A 20,756-nucleotide genomic window follows, 5' to 3' on the forward strand; every position below is an offset into this window, starting at 1 on the left:
ACTTTGGCACTGCGCTGCTTTAACTGGTAATTGCGCGGTCATGCAATGTTGTACCCAAACGAAATTTGCGTCCTTTTCTTCCCACAAATAGAGCTTTCTTTTAAAGGTATTTGACTGACTCTGCGATTTTTATTTTTTGCGATATAAACGTAAAAAGACGGCAAATTTTGAAAAAAAATATTTTCTACTTTTTGTTATTAGAAAAATCCAATAAACTCAATTTTAGTCATACATTTAGGCCAAAATGTATTCAGCCACATGTCTTTGGTAAAAAAAAAAGTCAATAACTGTATATTTATTGGTTTGCGCAAAAGTTGTCACATCTACAAACAAATCACAAAGTTGTCACTAAATGATATATTGCTCACACATGCTATGGGCATATGTGAAATGACACCCCAAAATAAATTCTGCTGCTTCTCCTGAGTACAGGGATACCACATATGTGGGACTTTTTGTGAGCCTAGCCACGTACGGGGCCCCGAAAACCAAGCACCGCCTTCAGGCTTTCTAAGGGCGTAAATTTTTGATTTCACTTCTCACTACCTATTACAGTTTTGAAGGCCATAAAATGCCAAGGTGGCACAAAACCCCCACAAATGACCCCATTTTAGAAAGTAGACACCCCAAGCTATTTGCTGAGAGGCATGTTGAGTCCATGGAATATTTTATATTTTGCCACAAGTTGCGGGAAAATAACTTTTATTTATTTTATTTTTTTTTCACAAAGTTGTCACTAAATTATATATTGCTCACACATGCTATGGGCATATGTGAAATGATACCCCAAAATAAATTCTGCTGCTTCTCCTGAGTACGGGGATACCACATATGTGGGACTTTTTGGGAGCCTAGCCGCGTACGGGGCCCCGAAAACCAAGCACCGCCTTCAGGCTTTCTAAGGGCGTTACAGTTTTGAAGGCCATAAAATGCCAAGATGGCACAAACCCCCCCAAATGACCCCATTTTGGAAAGTAGACACCCCTAAATTTAGGGGTACACTAGTGAGACTAGGTAATAAATGGCGGGTGCCCTGAAACATAAAAAAATAACTAACCAACCAGCGTCACCTGTAACAGTTATATGGTGATCACTGGTGAAAGGGTTAACTAGGGGGCATTCAGGGGGCTTTATGCGGTAGTATATGGGGGTCCGTCGCTATAAAAAGCTGCGGCGAACCTAAATACCTACCTGCCTAACTAGCGTCACCTGTGACACTAATACAGCGATCAGAAAAACGATTGCTTATTAGGCTGGGTTCACACTGGAGCGATGCGGGAACGCCACGAATCCGCGGCGGGTTCCCGCATCGCATGCCTCCCGGCGGCAGTTCACACTGCCCTATGCGAACTGCTGGGAGTGTCAGTGAAATGTTAATGACACCCCCAGATCAGTTCGCATATCACAGTGCGATCTGCAAACTCGGATCGCATGGTGTGAACACCCATGCGATCCGATTCTGCTGCGGACCAAAAAAAGGGTCCCGTGCGAATTTGCGGCGGGTGCGGCGCGAATTCAGCCATACTATCTGTATGGCTGAACTCGAATCGCACAGAGATTGGATGTGATTTGCACTGCAGTGCGGTGCGAATCATATCCGTTCTCAAACTGCTGCAATGTGAACCCAGCCTTAGTGACACTGGCGGCGGGGGGTGATCACGGGGTTAAACCTTTATTGGGGGGGTTAGGGGGGTACATTAGAACTAAAGGGGGCTAACCCTAACTGCCCTAACAGTTATTACAGTCACAAATGACACCAATGCAAAAAAAAAAAAAAATGCAATTGGTGTCACTGTGACTAGGGGGGCAGGGGTAATTGGGGGGGTGAAGGGGGGGTGTGAGTGTGCCTGGCATGTTCTACTGTGTAGTGTCGTGTTGGTGCAACTCACCGATCCTCTCTCCTCTGTGCCGGAACGAAAAATACCGACACGGAGGAGAGATTACATCACTTCCTCTGCCTGTGTTTACATTACAGGAGAGGAAGTGATGTCACAGAGCATTTCCATTAGTCGGGAGCGATCGCGAGGGGGTGGCCATAAATGAATGGCCGCCCCCTCATCCCGGATCGCTCCCGAACGAATACCGACCGCCGCAGGCACCGGGGGGGGGGGGGGGCCCGATCGGGCCCCCCACCCGCGGGAAGACAGGGACGTACAGGTACGCCCATATGCCTGCCCGTGCCATTCTGTCGACGTATATCGTCGTGCGGCGGTCGGCAAGTGGTTAAATATCCTTTAACCACTTGCTTACTGGGCACTTAAACCCCCCTCCTGCCCAGACCAATTTTCAGCTTTCAGCGCCGATACACTTTGAATGACAATTGCGCGGGCATACAACACTGTACCCAAATTAAATTTTTATCATTTTTTTCCCACAAATAGAGCTTTATTTTGGTGGTATTTAATTACAGCTGGGAGTTTTATTTTTTGCTAAACAAACAAAAAAAGATGCAAAATAAAAAATAAAATAAAAAATCATGTTTAATAGTTTGTTATAAAATATTGCAAACAGGTCATTTTTCTCCTTCATTGAAGTGCGCTGATGAGGCGGCACTGATAGGCTGCACTATTGGGCACTGATAGGCATAGTTAAGGCGGCACTAATGGGCACAGATAAGGTGGCACCGATAGGCAAAGATAAGGCAGTACTGATGGGCACAGATAAGGCGGTACTGATGGGCAAAGATGGGCACAGATAAGATGGCACGGATGGGTGGCACTAAGGGGCACTGATAGGTACCACTGATAGATGGGACTGATGGGCATTGATAGGTGGCTCTGATAGGTGGCACTGCTGGGCACTGGTAGATGACACTGAGCATGGATAAGTGGCACTGGGGTGCAGCACTGTTGTTGAGGCAGATTGTGGGCACTGATGGGTGGCACTGTGGGCACTGCTGGGTGGCACTGACGGGGGGCACTTATTTATTAATGAGGTGGCACTGGCAGGGGGCAGGTGGGCACTGGCAGGGCTGGCCGTGATCGGGACTGATGTCCCGATCACGGCCGCCGGTGATCGGCTCTTTTTTTTTTCTCCTCACGCTGTCAGCGCGAGGAGGAATAATAGCCGATTACCGGCTCGGTTGTATCACATGATCAGCTGTCATTGGCTGACAGCTGATCACGTGGTAAGGGGTCGGGATCGACCCCTTGCTCGGATCCGTGATCAGGCGAGTCTCATAGACTCGCCGATAACAGAGCGTGCCGCGCGCGCCCCTCAGGGGGCACGCAGGCCGCTCGTGCACGGGACAACGTCAATAGACGTAGTCCCGGCAAAGGAGGTCCGCGCTGTAGCCGTCATTTGGCTATAGCGCGGATCTCTAGTGGTTAATGTTCTCGGTTTTATTTGCCTTTTTTATTTTTTGCTTCCATCCATTCCGATTTATCTTCTTTCAGACAGAGCCAGATGCTTACATGAGTTGAAGATCTCCACAATAATATTGTTTCTGTGGTGTGCGCAGCTTAACCCTGCTAAGTCGGCAAAAACTAACAGCGAATTAGTCAAAATTCTCCATCCAACCTGATCTCGTTAACAAGATAGTTGGTCTCTTCAGGTTTTCTGATCTAGTTGTTTGCATTAATAGGGGACAAGGAAGGATTTCAAGAGCAAAATTGGGCTATGCATTATAAGGGTTTCTTCCAGATCAACTGTACGTTTAGGTTTGCAAGGCGTTTTATATTATTTTAAGATATTTTTAAAATACACTTATTTTTTAAAGAATATGTAAACCCAGCATTGCCTGATATGTGCCTGCTGAACCATGTACTTGTATGAAATCCCTGGTGTTCCTACCAGTGATAGAGGTGGACTTTTAGAAGACAGTATTCGCATTATTTAGATTAACAGGCAGGCAACATGGGAAATATAGGCATGGGGGTGTAGTGTTTTACCATGTGCGGGTTCTGTTGTATCAGACTTGATTATGTAATTTTGCTATCCTATTAAAAACTGACCAGACTAGGCATGAGTGCACAACGTGATAAGTTCTGTAGCTATGCTGGGAACTCGGCCTGTTCTCCTCCAATGATCAGACTTGTCCTGACACCCCCAATAGCCATTCACTGGGAAGCTCAGCATGGTGCATTTTGGTTTAATAGACTTCAATGGAGACGGTGCAGAAAAGCATGTAGTACGTAGTTGCTGCGATTTGCATTTTTTTTTTTATCTGACCAACAACAAAAATTGGGCAAAAAAAAAAAAAAGCATAAAAAATGCAAAACGCAAATCACACGTGCTAAAACGCACAGCAAAATGCACTACAGAAATGGATCAAAAGCAAACGGCATAGGTGTGAACCGAGCCTTATGCTGGCCAAATCTTTGTACATTTGCTGAATGAAAGAATATCGTTTGAAAATTTCACTTGCTTTTTAACATTGTTTTAAATGAGAGATTTTGTTCCCTAACCATATAATTCGTTATTTATATTTACCACTGTATATAGATAGATATTTAAGAAGAAATTGCCTTTTATTTTAAACTTTACGTATTAACTAAAATTATTCACCACACTTTAAGGTTATTATCCGATTAATCTAAACAATAAACAGCCAACTAATAAATTAAATTATGAAAATAATCATTAGTTGCAGCCCTATATATGAGTTTCACTGTTTGAATTGAATTACTGAAATTAACTTTTTGATGATATTCACATTTTTTGAGATACGCCTGTATAAAGTCACCTGATCACTTCTGTAACCCAGTAATTGTGCACCCTCCATGTGTTTCCTGGGATTATTTGTGCCCTCTGTGAGACATCCATCTCTGCTTTCAGGATGGAGAGTAGAGGATAAATGAAAAACATTTGTTTTATTGATGTTCCAGGTTCAGCACACAGCAGAACTCCACTTTAAGATGACAAACCCCCCCCAGACAGCAAGGATAACTTGCCACAAAATGTTGGCATGTTGAATTGCAAGTCTGTTAACTTGCTGCATATTTTCACTGGCAAGTCTCTAAACAAGAGCAAAGTTGCAGTGGTGAGTCTACGGCAAGAGCTCTGCAAGTCTACAGAATGAAAATTCAGCCACAGTGACCCCTGTGGTGGGATGACTATTGCACAACATGTCTGAACCAGAACTTGCAGCAGACTTGCAGAATGTTTGCAAAGAAAGTTGATCTGGAGTCATGCAATGTGGTTTTGCTGCAATTGCGCAACAAACTTGTGAAGCCTGGCAAGTCTAGCAATAGCTTAGCAAGTCATTTTTAAATTTGCAGCACAATTACTTACTGGCATTACTGGAATTGAAGTTTATTTCATAAAACAAGCCACAATCCCCACTCTAGGACTGCCCCCTCTAACACTTTTCACCCAATGTTGTCCTGGAATACTATTAGGAAATCTAATAGTAGAATATGATGCGTTTCAGGCAATAATATATATCCATATACTTTATTCCTTTTTAGGATGTATGATGCACTTTAAGATGTGATTGGGTGCCTTGATTTTGTACTTGGCTCAGCATATATAGAAGAACTCTCCTCTCAGCCCCCCTCCCATCTCTAAATGAGTGAGATATGAACATGGACAGCTCGGGTTTATTCCCAGCACCCAGCATTCAAGAGCCAGCAGGGAGGTATAGCGTAGAGCAGGGGTCTCCAAACTATGGCCCTCCAGTTGTTCAAGAACTACAATTCCCATCAAACCTGGTCATGTCTGTGAATGTCAGATTTTTACAATGCCTCATGGGACGTTTATTTCTGCAACAGCTGGAGGGCCATCGTGTGGAGATCTCTGGCTTAGAGGAATCGGTCATGAAAATCCCAGAGTCTGAACCTTTAAAGACAAGTCAGCAACAGCAGCTCCCCAATTTCTATGCCAACCAGGCAATTTTTCAATATATCAAGTTTCTTTATTTACAAAAATAATACAAAAAAGCTTACATAACCTTTTTTATATTACAGCCCTAATTTAAGCATACATTCATTGATTACTTACATGGTGGACATCACGTTTTCCAAAGTCCTCAAGTTGCTTCTGAAAACCCATATTAGGGTTGGCACACGTCCTTGCCCCTTTAACAGCTGCCAACGCGTCTTCCCATTCCAAATTTGTAATTGTCATTACATAAGCTACTACCAAAGTCACACTCCTGGAAACACCTGCCAAGCTTAAAGAGCACAAGATGAGTTAATAGTTGTCTCAGCTTTAAAGCATGCAACTCTAGCTGTCCATGAATATAAGAAAAGTAAAGAAAAGAAAAAGGGAGTGATGGGAGTATCTGTACAATAGCTGTATAAGGTGGTTTAGATACATGTACAGTAACAGCAGTCCAATATCTGTATAACAGTAGCCTATCATAACATTACACAGTCACAGAGAAGACTCACAAAAAGCCTTATGCCTTGTACACCCGATCAGACTTTCCAACAACAAAACTGTGTAATTTTGTCCGAAGGGTGTTGGCTCAAACTTGTCTTGCATACACAGTCACACAAATGTTGGCCAACAATGACGAACGTAGTGACGTAATATGTGTTTTTTCAGCTCTTTAGCACCACCCTTTGGGCTCCTTCTGCTAATTTTGTGTTAGTAAAAGCTTCGTCAGTGTTGATTCGTGCTTTTCTTTTTGCGTTTTTTCATTTAGTGCTTTTCAGTTTGCGCTTTTCATTTCGTGCTTTTCAGTTTGTTTCTGAATGGCCGTTCATCAACCAGACATGTTGTGGAATTGGAGGAGATAACATGTTATTTATTATTGGCCTTGGAGTTATTGCTTTGATATAATTTTTTTGGTTGTATAATGATTTGATTTGGTATATTTTCGGGATGCATAAAATGCACTTTTTGATTAAGTTCTATTGACAGATAGCATGTCTAATGTATCTTTTTTTTTTTTTTAATGCACAATAAAAAAGTTGTGTAGAATACTTGGCTACGTGTTTTACTTCAAACAGTTTGGGAGTAGACAGTTACATTTTAAAAAATACAATGTAAAATTAACATGGGACACCAACATAGTTGTATCTTTGATCTTAAAAGCTACAGGATAATGGTGTTGTGGTAACTTGACCAAATAAAAAATAAACTAAAAACAGAGATAAAATTAGATAGATAGATAGATAGATAGATATATCTCTATCTATTTATCTCTAAGAGAATTGTGCGCTGTATTTGGGAGTTTTCATTAAAATTTGCTACGTCACGAATGTTAATTCTCCATTATGAAAGCTAGTTTACAAGACCGACCGCTTCTGCTTCCGAGCATGCGTGTTTGTAATTTGGACTTTTGTCCAACTGACTTGTGTACACACACTCGGAAAATCCGACAATACACATTTGTTGTCGGAATATTTGAAAACCTGCTAGCCAACATTTGTTGGCAGAAAGTCTGACAACAATTGTCCGATGGAGCATACACATGGTCGGATTTTCCAACAACAGCCCGACATCCAACATTTCGCGTTGGAAAATCCGATCGTGTGTACGGGGCTTTAGGCCTTAAGCACATTGGACATTTTCTTGCAGGCAGAAGGCAACAGTGCAGCGCCCAGCCATGCAGTCTGTAAAAGTCTTTGAGAGGCTGTATGCCTGGGACGCACCAGAGAGAAATGCCCGTAACGCAAGAAGTGTGCATTCCAGGCATTCGTCCCTGGGTGAAAAATGCCCTAAAAGTTAGAATTACTCAGTGCACCATCCAGCAGCAGCATCTTTCAGCCTCTCAGACTTGTGCAGGCTGCCGACAGTGGAGCTGACTTGTGCGCCTGTGCCATCTGCCTGCACAAAAACTCCAGGCTCTCATGCACAGGGGCCAAATGTCCTGTGTGCATGAGACCTTAGAGTTTCTAAAAAAAAAAAAAAAAAAAAAAAAAAAAAAAAGCTAAACCTTTTTTACCCATATGTGATACCTTGGCTACACGACATATTGTGTAGAGAAGATCATTCTTGTACCATCCTTTCACAACTAAGTGCCAGACATTTATCAGGATTTTGGCATGCAACTTTCTGATGCTTCCTTATATTCTCAACATCCAGATTTAGAAGGCTATAGACATATACCCATTTGCTAAAGCAGATTCGTTTAGGGGGGCAGGGGGCTAAAAATAGTTTAGTTAAAGATAGACCTGTAGTTTATGTAGTAATTGGACATTACTGCATTAATGAGCAAACAGATTTCAGCTATTACCTTTTTTTTTTTTTTTTTTGGTTTACAAAATAAATGCCAAAAAGTAGTCATTGCAATTGTCGATCATCAAAGCTGTACATACCAGTGAACAAGACATCCTTCTCCTTTCAGCCGACACTCATGGATGAATGCTGTACTCTCTTTAAAGTGTTGTATCCTTAGAAACAACATAATAGGAAAGCAATGGTTATAACAGTATTTAAACATTCCAGGTTGAACACAGATAGCACTTAGTTACAATTTATAGTTTATAAGCCAGTTCTAAATGTTTGTCCGGACAACTGAGACACTAGATGAAAATTTAGCGGTGCAGAGTTGCAATGTATGCATGTAGACAAGATGCTTACCTGCTCAACCCTATCAGTCTTTAATTCTGGGGGAAACTGAATTGCAAGAGAAGACTTCAATATGCTGTTCAAGGATGAAGGTAGCAAACACTCTGCACTCAGTCCCAATTTCCCAAATTGTATTGAAAAAAAAAAAAGCAAAAAAGCACATTTAAAACACTTTGGGGGAGATTTTACTAAAACTGGAGTGTGCAAAACTATTGCAGCTCTGCATAGAAACCAAACAGCTTCCAGACTTAAGACCCCTTTCACAGGCGCCGACTGTATGTCCGTATTTCATCCATCCGTTTTCAGATGAAACCCGGACATACATACATCCCTATGGGATGAACATCCGCTGACACCCGATATTATCAATCTCCGCTATGGTCCGATTCTGCAGGCGGAGGAAAATACTATTTTTCTATCCGTCTGCAGAGCGGATCGGATGAACAAGGATAGACGGTCCGTGTTCATCTGATCCCCTATAGAGGAGAGCGGAGATCTGACAGGGCAGTCATCAACCGGCTCAGCGGGGATAAACGGAGCATTCCCTGCTGAGCAAAGAGATGTTCATGGGGCGGCTCATCACAGATCCGTCCCATGTGAAAGGGGCCTTATTGTCAAAGCTTAATTGAACAAGCTGAAGTTAGAAACCAATTGGCTATCATGCACAGCTGCACCAGATTTTGCACTCTCCAATTTTAGTAACTCAACCCCTTTGTGTTACAAAAGTTTACAATGCAAATCATCTCCTCGATCTGGTAAATCAACGCTTGCTATTCTGGAAGACATGAATGAAAACATATCCCCCCCCCCCCCACACCTCCTTTCCCCTGTGCACCTCATAAAAAGTGTTTGGATACATTGTACGGATGGATGCAAGCATCAGAGTTGCAACCACTGCAGTAATGTTCACCAATTCTTATTGTAAGGCCCCTTTCACACTGGGCGTAGGCGGTAAAGTGACGCTATTTTTAGCAGTGCTTTACCATTGTTTTTGGGGGGGGTAAAAAGTGCCACACTAGCAGACGAAAAAGGGGTTAAAACGACTCGCAAAGTGGCACCCATTCATTTCAATGGGCATGAGCGGTTTAGGAGTGGTATATACACCGCTCTTTCGCCGCTCCAAAGATGCTGCTTGCAGGAGGTTTTCTTTAACGTCCTGCCAGCGCATGGTCTCTGTGTGAAAGCCCTCCGGCTTTCACAGACTGCAGGGGAGCAGTTTTTAAGGCACTTTACAGGCACTATTTCTAGCCCAAATGCACCTGAAAAACACCCCAGTGTGAAAAGGGTCTAAGTGGATGAATGGTGCAGCCTACAAATTGCAAAGGACATGGTTTAAATAGTTGATGAATTTTTTGAATTGGAAAGGTCTCTCCTGTCACTTGACAAATTTTGTGTTGCCATGTACTTTACAATAATAGCATGTTTTAATCTCACACTTATATAAACCTATAACCAACAACCATGTCCCGAGGGCGGTGTATAAAAATGGATGCAGTTCCTAAAATTTGTACTTTATATTTATGTTCAACCCCTTGAATTAAAGCTGAAAGTCTGCACTTCAAATTAATTTGGATTGTTTTGTTTTAAATGTATTCTGGTGGCATACAGAGCCAAAAGTACGAACATTGTGCATGTGTCCAAATATATATGGTGTGTGTGTGTGTGTGTGTGTGTGTGTGTATTATATTTATAGATCTAGATCTCTATCTCGCTCTCATTCTTCATTTGTTTAGGCTACTTTCACACTGGGGTGCTTTACAGGCGCTATATCGCTAAAAATTGTTCCTGCAAGGAGCCTCTCCACCTCACTCCATTGTGAAAGACTGAGTGCTTTCACACTGGAGCGGTGCACTGGCAGGATGCCGGAAAGTCCTACAAGCCGCATCTTTGCAGCGCTGTATACACCGATCATAAAGCGCCCTTGCCCATTGAAATCAATGGGCAGCGGCACTTTCTGGGCAGTTTGAACCCTTTTTCAGCTGCTAGCGGGGGTTAAAAGCACCCCGTTATCGGCCGAAAACCTCCCCAAAAAAACTACGGTAAAGCTCCGCTAAAAAGAGCGGACGCCCCCTAGGGCTGGGGAAAAAATCTATTTAAATCTTGAATCAAGTTGAGAGGTCAAATAGATTCAAAATTTCAGCAAATCTATTTATTTTTTCACCAGGATCAGCGCTGAGTTTTTAGGCGAGGCCGTGGCTTCGGCCTAGTCCGCGAGGTGTCCCATCAAAAGAAAAAAAAGTCGATTCGAATCTTTTTTTACAAAATCGCCCAGCTCTACCCAACGCCCCAGCGTGAAAGTAGCCTTACTGTTCATAAAAAGCAAGTTTCTTGTGCAATTCAAATTGTGCCAGGATGTGGTCATGTGTCTAAATCTACTATCACAAACTGTATACAGTATGTCCCATTTATTAGCTATAATAGTGCAACAATACGCATCTAATGCTCTACTATAAGACATTAAGTTATGCTGCCAAACACAAACAGTTAAACATCTGCCTGTAGCCAATACCAGTGATAATGCTATATTTGGAAAGGACTCTCTGTTCAGGCAGGATACAGAAGGTAGAACTTACAAAATCTTGATAAAATCAGGGCACCTACTTCTAAAGAATCGCAGGGAAGGGTTAGATTTGCTATTTATGCAGTTTTTGTCCGGTAACATTAGCAGAATATGTCAGGGACATAATAAAACTTTGGAACAGGTGTTGTAAAAATAACATTTTATCATAGGCGAGTTTTAAAACTGGGATATTGCAAACAGGATGTTAATGATCGCTCTGTGCTCCAAATCTGATCTACGTGATATAATTTGGTATATGCATGAAATTGTCTTGCATATTTTTACTGAGGGAAGAAGATTTTTGCACAACACGTTTGAAGCATATATATGACAATGTAATGTAAATAATATTTAGTTAGACTTTTGTGAATGTTAGTTTAGACCAGCATTTCTCAACTCCAGTCCTCAAGGCACACCAACAGGTCATGTTTTCAGGATTCCCATTATTTTGCACAGGTGATTTGATCAGTTTCCCTGCCTTAGTAATTACCACAGCCATTTCATCTGAGGGAAACCCCCAAAAACATGACCTGTTGGTGGGCCTTGAGGAATTAAGAAACAGTGGTTTAGACAGAGGCACTCTTCTCGTTTACATTGCTCTCTCTTCCTATAAGCATTCTCCTTGTTAGTACATGAGCATTACTGAATAGCTCCCTGTGCTGCCCCCCCCCCCCCCTTGTTTCCAGTTTGAGCTCTGCTGTACAAGGATTGCAATAGGCTACCAAGTCCAATTCAGTTACTGTAATGGAAATTTGTAAGTGCTGTATATAATTATATTCTATTTTATATGTATTGCACACTGCCCTCACTGTGCACAGGGTACTAATAATGTTTTCAGTACATGTTTTGCATTCTTTCGAGCCCTGATTAGAATTATCCTGCCTATGTTACGCCCCTTGTTACCATAAATGTACAATTGTAATATTAATGTGATACCTACGTAATCATGTGTATAAAAACCTTCAAATGCGTCATAATAAAGGAGAACGGTTATTTGGAAAGATGCTGAGCATATCTTTTGTGTCTGTTCCCTACTACAGTAGTAGTTATTAATTTGGAACCACTAATCAATATGAGGATAGAAGTTGCCTATCTATAAACTATCCAAGTCAGTTACTTAAACTTCTTGCCTTTAAAAGAAATTGAATGAATATTAATGGACAAAGAGTTGAAATAATCTGTCTTTTAGAACAGTTTGATTGCAGTTAGAGTCATAGTAGTAGCTAACCTATCTTTCCTTAAGCAGTTTATCTACAAAATCTCCACAATGAACAAGAATAAAATATGAGAGCAGGTATGTTCTAAGTACTGCAATAATAACTTAATATGTGTCCTTGCTGATAATACACTACACTTTTCCTTTACATTTGGGGTTTTTGATGATGTATAACAATTGCTCATCTATGCCCATCTGCTTGAGTACCCATGTGCAGGAAAATACATCCAAACTATAAATAAGACGCATTACCCTTGTAACTAGAGCATAGTGTTCCAGGATAGTATGTGTAGCCAAATCAATTTTGAGTTTGCTTTTGCATAGTGACAGGGACTTCCCCTTCACATCACCTTTAGTGGATATGTAAAAAAAACAAAAAAAACAAAAACAAACACATCATACTTATCTCCTCTATGCAGTTGGTTTTGCACAGAGTGGCCCCCAATCCTCCTCTTCTGGGGTCTCTCAGCGGCACTCCTGGCTCCTCCTCCTTTTCTTGAGTGCCCCGTTGGACAGCCGTTCTTCCTCAGGGACTTGGGCAGGGGCACTCCCATGTTCTGCTGCTGCGTCCACTGACACAAACTGCATGACTCGGCCCTGCCCCCCGCGTCATTGGATTTGACTGACAGCAGCGGGAGCCAATGGCTGCGCTGCTATCAATCTATCCAATCAGGACCCGAGAGTGAATGTCCATTGACACAAACAGCATGACTCGGCCCTGTCCCCCGCGTCATTGGATTTGACTGACAGCAGCGGGAGCCAATGGCTGTGCTGCTATCAATCTATCCAATCAGGACCTGAGTGAACTCCACCGGCTGGAGTGGGTGTGCTCGTCATAGTCGCTGGAAAGGCTCGGTTCAGGTAAAAGTGGGGCTGTGGGGGGCTGCTGCATCCCAGGAGGTTTAACCTTGAAGCTTTACAACCCCTTTAACTTTTTTTTTACTTCAATGTTTGTCAGGCTTTTTTTTTTTTTTTTTAGAAAGGTATGTTATTTTCCCATCTGTCCTTTGTCAACTCAGATATGGCATCATTACACAAATGGATTTACCCAGTATGCACAGCAAGACATTCTCAAATTCTGAATTATAATTATATATATATATATATATATATATATATATATATATATATATATATATATATATATATATATATATATATATATATATATATATCACATACATACACATACACTTGTGCTCATAAGTTTACATACCCTGGCAGAATTTATTATTTCTTGGCCATTTTTCAGAGAATATGAATAACACAAAAACTTTTCTTTCACTCATGGTTAGTGTTTGGCTGAAGCGATTTATTAGCAATCAACTGTGTTTACGCTTTTTAAATCATAATGATAGATGCAGAGTAGTGCCTTGGTAGTTGGTGGAGAAACCCTTGGCAAGCACAAAGGTAAGACGTTTCTTGTAGCTGGTGACCAGGTTTGCACACATCTCAGGAGGGATTTTGGTCCACTCTTTACAGATCTTCTCTAAACCCTTAAAGGTTTCTTGTCTGTCTTTTGGCAACTTGAAGTTTCAGCTCCCCCCAATAAATTTTCTATAGGATTAGGGTCTGGAGACTGACTAGGCCCCTATATGACCTTAATGTGCTTCTTCTGGAACCACTCCTTTGTTGCCATGGCAGTATGTTTTGGGTCACTGTCATTCTGGAAGAACCAACCACGACCCATCTTCAATATTTTGGCTGAGGGAAGATGGTTCTCATCCAAGATTTTACAATACATTGCCCCTCAATGTGGCAAAGTTGGCCTGTACTTGTAACAGAGAAACAGCCCCAAAGCATCATGTTTAAACCTCCGTGCTTGACTGTAGGGATGGTGTTCTTAGGGTCACAGTCAGTAATTTTCTTCCTCCAATCATGGCAAGTCGAGTTAATGCCAAAGAGCTCAATTTTGGTCTCATCTGATCACAGCACTTTCTCCGTATCCTTCTCTGAATCATTTAGATATTCATTGGCATTATTGTACATGTACCTTCTTAAAGAGGGGGACTCGTCGTGTTTGGAGGAAGTATATATACCTACGGCTCTGTCATTGATGCAGCAGGATTCAGCTATGGTGGAGGTGTTCACTCTCCTTCAGGAGATTGCAATTTAGCGGGTGATACTTTGGTCTGGCCATTTGATCTAAGTGTCCAGTATATACTATCTGTGGTTAAAGACACACTCAATTGTGAAGGGTATATACAAAGTGACTCTCAGCCATGAACATTTCCGCAGCATCTTTTGCTTGCTTACCAGCAAGCTGAAAAATGTTTACACTTAGAGCTTTTCAAATCCCGAATCACTCCTGAAGAAGCACTAAACTAGCGCGGAACATGTCGAGCTATCTTGTCAACTAAAAATACGGACCCACATACCCGACACCACTCTCTGAGACTCTGAATATTTTTCTACTACTGGAGACCAAACCAATGGCTTTGTATTGTTAACTATTGTATTATATACTTTACTGGAGAATATCAGTGGTCAGGCAATATGGGTCAAGCAACACTGTTTTATTAAAATAATTGCTGTACTATGTGACTGTTTTATGTGTATGATATTTTTGATAATTAAATAAAATATTTCTAATACTTTTTAGATTGAATACTCATGTGCCGTATAAAGTCCACCCAATATTGGTCTTTTTTCCTTATGTAACCCATATCGGGATGTTGGCACATTACTACTGGTGCGTTCGAAGTGTCACCCTACGATACATACCATCTCCTATAGACACTTCCTCATTCTCATACAGCAATAACAATTGACCACTAAAAATACAAACATGTTACAAGTGATCATTGAGTAAGTAAAACATATAGTTGGCATAAAACATGGCATATAGTAGCTCTATGCATTTCGTGGATTCATCCACTCTTCAGGAGCATGCACGTGGAAAACTGAATGCTGTAGTATAATAGTAACAAGAATATATCTGTAAGGTCTGACCCTGTCACGGAAAGGAGATGAAATTAAGTAATTAGAAGTAATATTGCCTAGGATAAACCCCTAGAATAACCCCATAGGGGTATCACTGGTGGGAGCTGAGGTGGTTAAGGCAGATCAGGACTGGACAAAGATGGTTTCCAAAAAAGGAAATTTCAAAAAGTAATAATGGTCAAAAATGACTGTGCTAGAAATAAAAGTGAGATTGTAAAATAGGTTGGAAACTCATATTATGTGGTACAATAGGTCATCTGTCCTAAACTTGGTAAAGGATAGGATAATGAAATGCTAATGAGTGTATAGGTAAGGTTAAGTTAGTGAGAGTAGAAAGTTAGAATGATTGGAAGGGTGAAGTACATAGAAAATGAAAAATATTAAGAAACCATATCAACCAAAGAGATTGGGTAAGATAAAATAAAGGTGCAGCATAAATAAGTGTTGAGTGATCCACAATGTGTACAGATAAAAAGCTGGAATCACCATGTGAGTCAATCTACATGGTCCAGCAGTTCCATCACATAAAGCGTGACGTCGATGCGTAGTGCAGGGCGGTCCCACATAATGAGTTTTCAACCTATTTTACAATCTCACTATTGTTTCTAGCACGTATGGTCATTGTTGACCATTATTACTTTTTGGAATTTCCTTTCTTGGAAACCATCTTTGTCCAGTCCTGGTCTGCCTTTTCAGACCGGACCATTTTGCTGGTAAATGACCAGAGGTCTTTTTACACTTTGGCACTGCGCTGCTTTAACTGGTAATTGCGCGGTCATGCAATGTTGTACCCAAACAAAATTTGCGTCCTTTTCTTCCCACAAATAGAGCTTTCTTTTGATGGTATTTGATTGCCTCTGCGATTTTTATTTTTTGCGATATAAACGTAAAAAGACCGCAAATTTTGAAAAAAAATGATATTTTCTACTTTTTGTTATTAGAAAAATCCAATAAACTCAATTTTAGTCATACATTTAGGCCAAAATGTATTCAGCCACATGTCTTTGGTAAAAAAAGTCAATAATTGTATATTTATTGGTTTGCGCAAAAGTTGTCACATCTACAAACTAAGGTACGTTTTCTGGAATTTACGCAGCTTTTAGTTTACGACTGCCTATCTCATTTCTTGAGGTGCTAAAATGGCAGGGCAGTACAAAACCCCCCCAAATGACCCCATTTTGGAAAGTAGACCCCCTAAGGAAATTGATAAGAGGCATGTTGAGCCCATTGAATATTTTATTTTTTTGCCTCAAGCGATTGAATAATGACAAAAAAAAAAATTTTTTTTTTTTTTTTTACACAAAGTTGTCACTAAATGATATATTGCTCACACATGCTATGGGCGTATGTGAAATGACACCCCAAAATAAATTCTGCTGCTTCTCCTGAGTATGGGGATACCACATATGTGGGACTTTTTGGGAGCCTAGCCGCGTACGGGGCCCCGAAAACCAAGCACCGCCTTCAGGCTTTCTAAGGGCGTAAATTTTTGAGTTCACTTCTCACTACCTATTACAGTTTTGAAGGCCATAAAATGCCAAGATGGCACAAAACCCCCACAAATGACCCCATTTTAGAAAGTAGACACCCCAAGCTATTTGCTGAGAGGCATGTTGAGTCCATGGAATATTTTATATTTTGCCACAAGTTGCGGGAAAATTACAAACTTTTTTTTTTTTTTCCACAAAGTTGTCACTAAATGATATATTGCTCACGCATGCCATGGGCATATGTGAAATGACACCCCAAAATAAATTCTGCTGCTTCTCCTGAGTACGGGGATACCACATATGTGGGACTTTTTGGGAGCCTAGCCGCGTACGGGGCCCCGAAAACCAAGCACCGCCTTCAGGCTTTCTAAGGGCGTTACAGTTTTGAAGGCCATAAAATGCCAAGATGGCACAAACCCCCCCCCCAAATGACCCCATTTTGGAAAGTAGACACCCCTAAATTTAGGGGTACACTAGTGAGACTAGGTAATAAATGGCGGGTGCCCTGAAACTATAAAAAAATAACTAACCAACCAGCGTCACCTGTAACAGTTATATGGTGATCACTGGTGAAAGGGTTAACTAGGGGGCAATTAGGGGGCTTTATGCGGTAGTATATGGGGGTCCCTGGCGCTATAAAAAGCTGCAGCGAACCTAAATACCTACCTGCCTAACTAGCGTCACCTGTGACACTAATACAGCGATCAGAAAAACGATCGCTTATTAGGCTGGGTTCACACTGGAGCGATGCGGGAACGCCACGAATGCGCGGCGGGTTCCCGCATCGCATGCTTCCCGGCGGCAGTTCACACTGCCCTATGCGAACTGCTGGGAGTGTCAGTGAAATGTTACTGACACCCCCAGATCAGTTCGCATATCGCAGTGCGATCTGCAAACTCGGATCGCATGGTGTGAACACCCATGCGATCCGATTCTGCTGCGGGCCAAAAAAAGGGTTCCGTGCGAATTTGCGGCGGGTGCGGCGAATGGCTGAACTCGAATCGCACAGAGATCGGATGTGATTTGCAGTGCAGTGCGAATCACATCCGTTCTCATAAACCGCTGCAATGTGAACCCAGCCTTAGTGACACTGGCGACGGGGGGTGATCACGGGGTTAAACCTTTATTGGGGGGGTTAGGGGGGTACCTTAGAACTAAAGGGGGCTAACCCTAACTGCCCTAACAGTTATTAGTCACAAATGACACCCGCCGGGTGATCAGGGGGTTAAACCTTTATTAGGTAATAAATTGCGGGTGCCCTGAAACTATAAAAAAATAACTAACCAACCAGCGTCACCTGTAACAGTTATATGGTGATCACTGGTGAAAGGGTTAACTAGGGGGCAATCAGGGGGCTTTATGCGGTAGTATATGGGGGTCCCTGGCGCTATAAAAAGCTGCGGCGAACCTAAATACCTACCTGCCTAACTAGCGTCACCTGTGACACTAATACGGCGATCAGAAAAATGATTGCTTATTAGGCTGGGTTCACACTGGAGCGATGCGGAAACGCCGCGAATCCGCGGCGGGTTCCCGCATCGCATGCCTCCCGGCGGCAGTTCACACTGCCCTATGCGAACTGCTGGGAGTGTCAGTGAAATGTTACTGACACCCCCAGATCAGTTCGCATATCGCAGTGCGATCTGCAAACTCTGATCGCATGGTGTGAACACCCATGCGATCCGATTCTGCTGCGGGCCAAAAAAAGGGTCCCGTGCGAATTTGCGGCGGGTGCGGCGAATGGCTGAACTCGAATCGCACAGAGATCGGATGTGATTTGCACTGCAGTGCGGTGCGAATCACATTCGTTCTCATAAACCGCTGCAATGTGAACCCAGCCTTAGTGACACTGGCGACGGGGGGTGATCACGGGGTTAAACCTTTATTGGGGGGGTTAGGGGGGTACATTAGAACTAAAGGGGGCTAACTCTAACTGCCCTAACAGTTATTACAGTCACAAATGACACCAATGCAAAAAAAAAAAAAAAATGACATTGGTGTCACTGTGACTGGGGGGCAGGGGTAATTGGGGGGGGTGATCGGGGGTAAAGGGGGGGTGTGAGTGTGCCTGGCATGTTCTACTGTGTGTGTAGAGTGTTGGTGCAACTCACCGATCCGCTCTCCTCCGTGTCGGAACGAAAAATACCGACACGGAGGAGAGAATACATCACTTCCTCTCCTGTGTTTACATTACAGGAGAGGAAGTGATGTCACCGGGGATTTCTATTCGTCGGGAGCGATCGCGAGGGGGTGGCCATGAATGAATGGCCGCCCCCTCGTCCCGGATCGCTCCTGGACGAAAACCGACCGCCGCAGGCACCGGGCGGGGGCCCGATCGGGCCCCCGACCCGCGGGAGGCAAGGGACGTACATGTATGTCCTTATGCCTGCCCGTGCCATTCTACCGACGTACATCGGCGTGCGGCGGTCGGCAACTGGTTAACCACCTCGGCTCCCACCAGTGATACCCCTATGGAGTTATTCTGATTCATGTTGGCACATTGCTACTGCATAGATACAGATAATGTAAGTACTTTTGAGAGTGGTTTTGGGGGGGTTTATCCTAGGCAATATTACTTCTAATTACTTAATTTAATCTCCTCCTTTCTGTGACAGGGTCAGACCTTACAGATATTCTTGTTACTATTATACTACAGCATTCAGTTTTCCACGTGCATGCTCCTGAAGAGTGGATGAATCCACAAAATGCATAGAGCTACTATATGCCAACTATATGTTTTACTTACTCAATGATCACTTATAACATGTGATTTGTATTTTTAGTGGTCAATTGTTATTGCTGCATGTTTATCCATTCAATGGAATATATTGGTTTTCTTGGCGTACTCATGATTACCCTCATGCATTTACCACTGATTTTCCAATAAATGTAAATGTTTTACACCTGCTTGCTTCATTCAAAGTCCCAACCCCCAGCCCTCCTGTTTATTCTATACATTAAAGAGGGATTCCACCAAAAAAAAATAAAAAAATATTAAAAGCCAGCAGCTATAAATACTACAGCTGATGACTTTTAATAAATGGACACTCACCTGTCTCAGGTTCCAGCGATGCCGAGGCCGATCGATCCCTCGGCTGCTGCCGCCACCATTCTAGGTGAGGGAATCAGGAAGTGAAGCGAATCGGCTTCACTTCCCGGTTCCCTACTGCGCATGCGCGAGTCGCGCCGCGCAATAGGAATTCTCCGCGCTGTCTCTGAGACCCGTGTGTGTCCTAGCAGACAGCGCGGCAGGACAGGAAATGGCGTAGACTCCCACGGGAGTCTATGCCGGAAGTGGGTGTAAATACCTGTCTTTGACAGGTATCTCCACCCCCCTCCCCCTGAAAGGTGCCAATTGTGACACCGGAGGGGGGGGGGATCCGATCAGCGGAGGTTCCACTTTAGGGTGGAACCCCGCTTTAAGGTGAAAAACCTCTTGTGCTGAAGCATCCCCTCCAAACCCCCTCTTTTTCTTACCTGAGCCTGATCGTTCCAGTGACGGGGCTGAGCACAGCAGCTCCAGCCGCTGTCTCAGGTCCTCATTGGATAGATAGCAGACAATCAAATCCAGTGACAAGGGAGCTGGGGGTGGGGCTGAGTCCTGCTGTCTGCGCAAATGGACGCAGCAGCAGAACTCGGGAGCATGCCCACACAAGTGCCCCCCATGAAAAGTATCTCTTTGTGGGGGCACTTGAGAAGAAGAGGAGCCAGAAGCACCGTGGGGGGGCAGGACTACTCTGTGCAAAGCTCAGAGGTGGCAAGTATAATGGGTTTCTTTTTTTTGTTTGTTTGGTTTTTTTTAAATAATGAAGCATTACAAAAACTTGAAGGATTTAGAGAAGAAAAAAAAAAAAAGTGGACCAAAATCCCTCCTGAGATGTGTGCAAACCTGGTCACTGACTACAAGAAACGTCTTACATCTGTGCTTGCCAACAAGGGTTTCTCCACCAAGTCATGTTTTGCTTGGGGAACAAATACTTATTTTGCTCACTAAACTGCAACTCAATCTATAACATTTTGTATTATGAGTTATTTATTTATTTTTCTATTTTTGGTTGATATTCTGTCTCTATCATTTAAAATACAG

General features: G+C 42.7%; 1 protein-coding gene across 1 annotated transcript in view; it reads right to left on the reverse strand.

Annotated features, from left to right (window-relative positions):
* Nucleotides 1-20,756, reverse strand: part of DUSP22 (dual specificity phosphatase 22) — a 144,629-nt gene that overhangs the window by 22,113 nt on the left and 101,760 nt on the right. Inside the window, exons 5-6 of the mRNA XM_077492108.1 lie at nucleotides 8,208-8,282; nucleotides 5,941-6,112 (exon numbers count right to left, since the gene is read on the reverse strand). Coding sequence (XP_077348234.1) covers nucleotides 5,941-6,112; nucleotides 8,208-8,282 — 247 coding nt within the window. The remainder of the gene's footprint in view (nucleotides 1-5,940; nucleotides 6,113-8,207; nucleotides 8,283-20,756) is intronic.

This window comes from Lithobates pipiens, unplaced genomic scaffold, assembly GCF_037356315.1.
Source record: "Lithobates pipiens isolate NorthernLeopardFrog02 unplaced genomic scaffold, aLitPip1_a1.2 Scaffold_19, whole genome shotgun sequence".
In the NCBI taxonomy this organism is placed as follows: Eukaryota; Metazoa; Chordata; class Amphibia; order Anura; family Ranidae; genus Lithobates; species Lithobates pipiens.